We start from the raw sequence: 7,559 nt of genomic DNA on the forward strand, positions 1-7,559 counted from the left end.
CAGTAACTGAATACCCTGATGCCTGTCTGCCTGCTTTATATAGCATGTCACGAACACGTGACTCACCTTCTGTAGGACCGAACCATTTTCGTGAATGTGGTGGTTGTACCTAATAAACTGGTCACTGAGTGTATAAATACACATCATTGGTGCCAGTCTGCAGCAAGTTTGTGCAAGACAAGAGGCTCACTTGAACGTGTGCATTACATTCTATTTCTGGACAAAATAGCCACACAGCAAAAAATATTTGGCCTACTGATTTTACTAGTCATCTGCAATCTCAAACAAATGATGTGTTTTTCTGATATGCGATTAATTTATCTAAAAGTAATTTGGTATTACACTACAAGATTTTAGAACCTGCGAACCTTACACTCGAGAGTACATCTCGGCATCCAATCACGGCTCGAGACCATTGCACACGTATTTTTCTTACCAATCAACTGCTCGTATTATTTTCTATTTTTTGCTTACAGCTGAACATAAGACATAGTTGGGTTGCGGGGCGCTAAATACCAAACCGAGTATCCCGACTGTCAGCCATTTTATCCGTTCAACAACATTTGCAGTCAACACTATTATTGTGAACTGATACGCAACCGATAAAAACAATGGCAACAGCACAACCGGGGCACTATAGCCAGGTTAACACTGCACAACTGTACACTTGCAATATCGGCTAGATTGCCGCAATATGTGCGTCCTCGTATGTGTACGCAGGCTACAGACCCTTCAGTATAACTAGGTTAGCGCAAAATAGCTTGCACATAACTAGCTCGACATGACGAACGCCACATCTTATGAAGCAAAAACAAACAAATCAGCCAAAATGTCGGAAGTGTTTACCTTGTTTAACGTGATCCTATGGTATGCGCGAGCCAGAGAAAGGTAATATTAGGTAGCTAATGTTGAAATACGACCGAAACGGACCTCCTAATAACAAGCTATGGCATTGCTAGCCGGTAATTTCAGGGGCGACAGCGTCATCTTCAGCACTTCAGTCCTCCATGGTGACTTCAGACAAATGCTCAAACTCGACCTGGTTACATATCTGTGATTTAGACTTTTTCAACTGGAAATACATACACTAATTGTTACATAAAATTATGTAAGATGTGTCAGGTTGATGTAGCTAGCTAGATATTCAGTCAAGATGGCTTGAAAAATACGCCCCTTTGGGGGGAAAAAAACTAGCACAGCCAATTGTGCGTCCTATTTTTGCCGCGTACACAACGCGCATTCGATTATGATTGGCCAACACAGAAAACCCATTGCATCGAGTTGTAACGGGAGCACATATTAGCGCAAATCGTTGAGAAAAGCTCATCGACCTTTCTTGCGCGCCTTAACTTCATTATCGACGCACAACAGTATTTCACACCTGTTACGTCCAGTACAGTGCTGCTTAGAAGTTGTATTCCTTTTGATACGTTGGTTACGGTTTAAAAAAATAGGTGAACCACGTGCATAATGTAGGCTATGCCTGTATGCATAGCCTTTTTCTGCATAGCCTTTTTCTGCATAGTTACTTAACTTGTCACAATTTATTGCATATACAAAAAAATTGATATTGATTAATGAAGGGGCAACATATCTGCAGCCAAGAGTTAGACATGTAAGAGGAATAGCGCCATGCAAGTGACCTAGCCAGTTCCCTTTGCTGTTTACACTACACACATTCCCACCCCCTTTCGTTTGTCAATGTTTTTTTTAAAACCTTTTCTTTATTATTTGTTCAGGAGCCTATAGCCTTGCTCTGTAAACAGGTGTGAACCTGGGGCTGACTTCAAACCAGTTACAAGCCATTTGGCAGATTATAAGATTTTTTCTCAATTATAACAGCCTGTGATACAGGCTTGGATATGGGTGATTCTGTGTTTGAATCTACCAAACATATTATTAAGTGACACATTCACAGGACAAACTCTTTGTCTGTCCCCCACCCCCCTTTAAAATCTCTTTCTCCACCCACAAAAAAGTCCATTGGCTGTTTTAGCAACTATGTTGTGTTGGGATGAATATTTCTCATCATCATTTGCTCTAGTTCATCAGGATCAGTTTATAGTTGGAAGGTTCAACACAGCAGACTCAATTTACAGCTAACAATCCTGTCAGGTATGGAGATATTTTTCATTTGTTTATTGTCATAGATTTAATATGTCCATGTTTCATACCTAGGGCATTTTTTGTCAGCTGTTCAATTGTATTCCTTAATTTGTTCCCTGAGTTTTTTTGTTCTCTGAATTTAATAGTTTGTAATATCAATCACATTGATTGTTTTACATCATTAGGATCAAAGGTGAAACCATGAGGGTGCTGGAGGGTGTTGTAGTGTGCACCGTGGTGCTTCTACTGTCCCTAGGGAGCTGTGCTGCAGGTAATGCAATGTTTAATAACATACATCCTACTGTGCTTAGAAACCTAGTGAGTGGTTTGCCTGTTTGTCTGTCACTTAAGCAAACAAAATTGTGTAAAACAGGAATCTTGACATGCATGGGATTCACCGTAACCTTGTCCCAGATCTGTTTGTGCTCTTACCAATGCTGTTATTGTCTGGCGGTACAGCAAAAACATTATATTGTTAATAACCTCTAAAGAGCTGGAGCAGAACATTGCGGATTTGTTTGGTATGACAATGAGTGACAAGGAGTTGGCATCAGGGGCGGACATAGCGATTTGGGGACCCATTTCAAAATTCTGTTGATGGGCCCCCTAACACCCAAAGGAGACATTTCCCCCATAACTGTACTGCTTGATTATTATTATCCCACAATTAAAAATGAAATGTATAAGGCCTATAAAGATGTTGAGTGAGTGGCTCACTGACATTTGTGTGAAAAATATATAACCAAAATAGTCCAAAATCAGTCAGTGTGGGCACCTTGGGCAGCTGGGGTCCATTTAATTAGAAACCTATGAAACATAGCTAATAGCTAAGTCCACCTATTGTTGGCATGATGACACAAACAAACTGGGACTCTGGCTAAATTCATGTGAAAATGACATACTATATCTGTACTTTAGATGTTTTTCTTTAGCCGTTTGACCAGTCGTTGCACTTGTATCCCTGTCTGGTGGCAGTGTGACAGTGGATATGCTCATTTTGGTGCCAGACTCCTCATGTCCTCTCTGCTTGACATGGTATAGTTTCTCAGGCCTTGACGAGTCATAAATGGGGAGACTGTCAGCTGGGCATGGCATCAAAGTGAGGGGCCGCATCCTGTCTGGCACACACACGCACCATACCCCACTCTGATAGAAAAAGAAGAGAGCCAGCTGACATGATCACAAAAATCCTTGTGTTTAAGTGTAGCCAAATAGTGACAGGGCCATTGAGAGCTTGTATGTGTGTCATATTTTGAATAGGAGGAGCTGATGTGTGTGTCAGGATCGCCCTATGGTATTGATGGAGCCCTGAGGCCTTAGCCTGAATCAAGGCTTTTGATACTCTTTGACTGCCCTCCCACCCCATTGTGATGGCTTGAATTAACTCACTAACTGGTTTATGGCTGTAAATAGATCTTGGGGGTTTTCAACATTTTCAAGAGGGAAAAGAGAGTTGCCAGATCTCTGGGATGCCGGAAACCAGTGGTGATGAGTAAGAAGGCATCAATGCACCCCCACATTCACCCTCACTATCTGCAAAGGGGTCACTGGCTTAGGGTATAAGGCCTAAAGAAGGCCACAACACAAAGAGCTCTTTGATTCAGCCTGCTAAATTGTGAAGGCACTCCAATTGCACTCAGAGTGAAAGAAAAACTCAGTGATGTTAAACCAGTGGGACTGGAAAGACGCTTTGGCAATATCTCAATGCCGATGGAGAAGTTCTGCTATAGCCTGCTGCCCGGTTCCCTCTCCTCTGTCTCTTCAATGTGTCAGCATGTATGTTGTTGTCCTCATGTGTATATGCCTTTATTCAATTGACATGATGTATTGATGCATTGATGCTCTTAGAAAGCACTCAAAATGTTCCACTGTTGGAGATGCTGCGAATCCTAATTGATTTAACTAAAGATGTAATTGGACATGTTCAAATACAACTTCATTTGGATGTGGGTGCTCTGAATCAAGATAACCTCTATATTTTACTATATTTTTTCCTTTATCAGTGCGACCAGACTTGACAATCACTACAATAAAGGTAGTAAGATACCTGTTTCTGACACTATACTTTATTGCTTGAAAGCATTTTATACTCAAATTCAAGACATTCGCTGCTGTATAAATATGATTACATCAGAATGGTTCCTTTGTGTCCCATCTTTCAGCAAGATCCATACACCATGTCCAAAGGCTCTCAGCTGGAAGGGTACTGCATGGACCTGCTGTCTGAACTGGCCAAGAAACTGAGCTTCAAATACAATGTGCACCTGGTGAAAGATGGGTCCTATGGCAGGCAGGATGAGAGTGGGGCCTGGAACGGGATGATCGGTGAGGTGGTGAGAGGGGTGAGTAAAGCTAGCATTTTCATACATAAGTGATTATAGTACAACAAAAATCTACTCACACATCTGCTTATGATAGATACTGTACAGATGTGACTATAACCATGTGTGATGTTATTAATGCAGATAAAAAGCAAATGTATAATGTACTAGTCCATAAAATATTAATATATATTCTTATCCCTATAGGAGGCAGACCTGGCGATTGCTCCTCTGACCCTTACTGCTGCCCGGGAGAAGGCTGTGGGGATGACCAAACCCTTCATGCAGACAGGCATCAGTATTCTCCTGAGGAAAGACATCTCAGAAGAGGCTGGCTTCTTTGACTTCCTTACCCCCTTCTCAGTAGATACCTGGGTGGGGATCCTCGCTGCGTACCTGGGGACTGCTGTCTGCTTCTGTGTAGTAGCCAGGTGAGTTGTTATTGTGATGAACTTTCGTCAGAAAATACATTTATCGTGTGCCTGACGGGAGCCTTTTACAAGTAGAATTTAAAGACGGTTACACAAAACTTTTTCAACACAGACTCAGTCCGTGTGAGTGGAGTCAACCCCAGACTGAGAAAAACAGCTTCACTCTCAGCCACAGTCTGTGGTACACTGCTGGAGCCCTCACTTTACAGGGTAACTAACAGGGATTTAACCAGGCATTTCAACCAATAGCTTACCCACAGCAGTACAACATAAGAGCTTAGGAGGAGCTCTATATGGGTCTGTGGTTTGGTGTTCTGATTTAGTATTCCTTTATCTTATTTTCAGGTGCCGGTCCACACCCCAAAGCTTTATCAGGACGCATTATCTGCTGCACCTGGTGGTTGTTTGGTCTGGTACTCTTGGGCTGCTATTTCTCCAACATCAGCACCTCTCAGGGCTCAGACTCCAATTCACTGATGGTGAAAGGGTTTGAGGACCTGGCCAACCAGCAAGGGATTGAGTATGGGACCCTGTCTGGCTCCTCTACGCTTGCGTACTTCAAGGTGAGGCCAGTGTACCCCGCCACACCCGGCCCTCCTATATCCCTCTTTTTCCCTTCACTCTTTACCATCAAAGGATTAGGCTCACGTGTCAGTGTCTCAGTTCTGTCAGTTCTCTCAGCAGCATACTGACTTTCTCTTCCTCCTGTCTGTGGTTTTTCTTTTCCTTGGTGTAGAACTCTAATAACCCAACCTACCGCAAGATCTATGAGCACATGGAAAGAACCAAGAGTTTTGTGTCGTCAATGGATGAGGGTGTTCGCCGGGCAAAGGAGGGCAACTTTGCCTTCATTGGAGAGTCCGTGTCACTGGACTTGGCGGTGGCACGTCACTGTGAGCTGATCCGTGTCCATGAGGTCATCGGCATGAGAGGGTACAGCATTGCATGCACCCTGGGTGAGCCATGTAGTCTAGGCTGATAGTGAGATCTCATGCAACACATTTTGACTGAAACTTTTAAAAACTGTTCCTGTAATCAAAATAGCAAGGCACCCAGATACTCATGCGATCCACATATTGGCTTATGGCTGATTTTACGACCTTATGACAACAAGCCAGCTGACTTGCAAATGGTACTGTTTGTGTCATTCAGGTTCTCCCATGCTGAAGAACCTGAGCGTGGCCATCCTGCAGCTCAGTGAGGCGGGAGAGTTGTCCTACCTGCGCAGTAAGTGGTGGGCCAGCAGCTGCATGGCAGACCCAGCCAAGGCCTCCTCCCTGCAGCCCCACAGCCTGAAGGGCATGTTTCTGGTGCTGGCCCTGGGCCTGGGACTGGGGGTGCTGCTGGCTGTCCTGGAGCTCACCGCCAAGTCCCGGAGCGGTGCTGGGGAGCAGAGGGTGAGCTAGTCACTGCTGGTTTAACACTGGTGCATTGTGTGAATATTTCATATGAATGGATAAGCAGATTTCCTGGTCAAGATCTCTCTAAACATCCATACAATTTGCTCCCCACAGAAATCATGTTGCACAGTGTTGTCTGAAGAACTGAGTCAGCGTTTCAGGGGTACCACCACCAATGAGAAGAGAAGTGAGGAAACCACAGACAAAGAAAAAGCATGAGGAGACATGATAGTATATGATAATATATACAGCCTGACAAAGCAAATGTCTCCATGCAGGTCTTGACATGAGTCATGGCTTGTATACTTCTTTTCATTTTCAATACTATCTACCACAGTGAGACAGAGTATATCAGAAAGGCTTCCAGACTGTTATATGATATATGTTTATTAACAGAGTGATACATAACATAGTGAAGTCAATTAACAATACTACTGAAGTACTATGTTTAAAAATAATTATATGATAGCAGAGCATTTTACCGAGAAAACCAACATGTATATTTACTGTTACAAAACATGTAATGTGTACTGATTTATAAATATTTAAGGGGAGTGCAAAAAAGAAATTAAACATGAAGATCCAAGTCAAGTCATCTGTAAATTATGAAAAATGATCCGTTTCAAAGAGTTTACATTTCAGTACTTTGGTTCGGAACAAATACTGAGAACAACAGATTACTGCTATTAATTGTATGATGCAGTAAATTTGTTTCAAAGTAGATTATACATTTACATATTGTAGATACTAAGTAAACCTAACTGTTTTTGTACAATTGGCAGCACACATTTTGCGCATTCCTTTCGAAACTATAAAACTTAGTTACATTTTTTGTTTATTATAGAACTCAACATAAATAAAAAAGCATTATGTCATAGAATGATGTTGATGTAAAAGTTACGGCACATCTTTCAATAAAACCAGTCTAATAATGAATATATGTTCCATTCTGTTTCAATCAGAACTATTTACCACTTGGTAATACATTCTATTTACAATACATGCATCTTGATGTAAAATCAAAATACCCACATCAAAAAGTAGGTGATTACATTATACTAATAAACTTGTTTGGGCTCCTGTAATGATCCTGCGTGTGTAGCTGACAGTACAGACCACGGTGGTACATTTTGTTCCATGTATCTAGAATCTAGATACATGCAAGGTAATGCTATATGTTTAGAGTGTATTTCATACTCTTATGTTTAATCCAATGCTGCTCACTGCTGTGATTCTTGTAATTGCTGACTACTACCACATGGAGTAAATAAAATACATCAAATAACATTATCATTCCAGGT

The 7,559-nt window shown here is 41.9% G+C and overlaps 1 protein-coding gene across 1 annotated transcript; it reads left to right on the forward strand.

The window, feature by feature from the left end:
• The first annotated feature begins 563 nt into the window (after positions 1-563).
• On the forward strand, positions 564-7,474 carry LOC120059118 (probable glutamate receptor). The gene is made up of 10 exons (XM_039007934.1): positions 564-2,115; positions 2,292-2,377; positions 4,110-4,141; positions 4,269-4,448; positions 4,635-4,858; positions 4,971-5,068; positions 5,204-5,421; positions 5,595-5,814; positions 6,011-6,255; positions 6,373-7,474. The coding sequence occupies exons 2-10, from the start codon at positions 2,308-2,310 to the stop codon at positions 6,475-6,477; spliced, it is 1,392 nt and encodes a 463-aa protein (XP_038863862.1). The 5' UTR covers positions 564-2,115; positions 2,292-2,307; the 3' UTR covers positions 6,478-7,474.
• Positions 7,475-7,559: the final 85 nt, after the last annotated feature.

Source organism: Salvelinus namaycush, chromosome 2 (assembly GCF_016432855.1).
Source record: "Salvelinus namaycush isolate Seneca chromosome 2, SaNama_1.0, whole genome shotgun sequence".
Classification (NCBI taxonomy): Eukaryota; Metazoa; Chordata; class Actinopteri; order Salmoniformes; family Salmonidae; genus Salvelinus; species Salvelinus namaycush.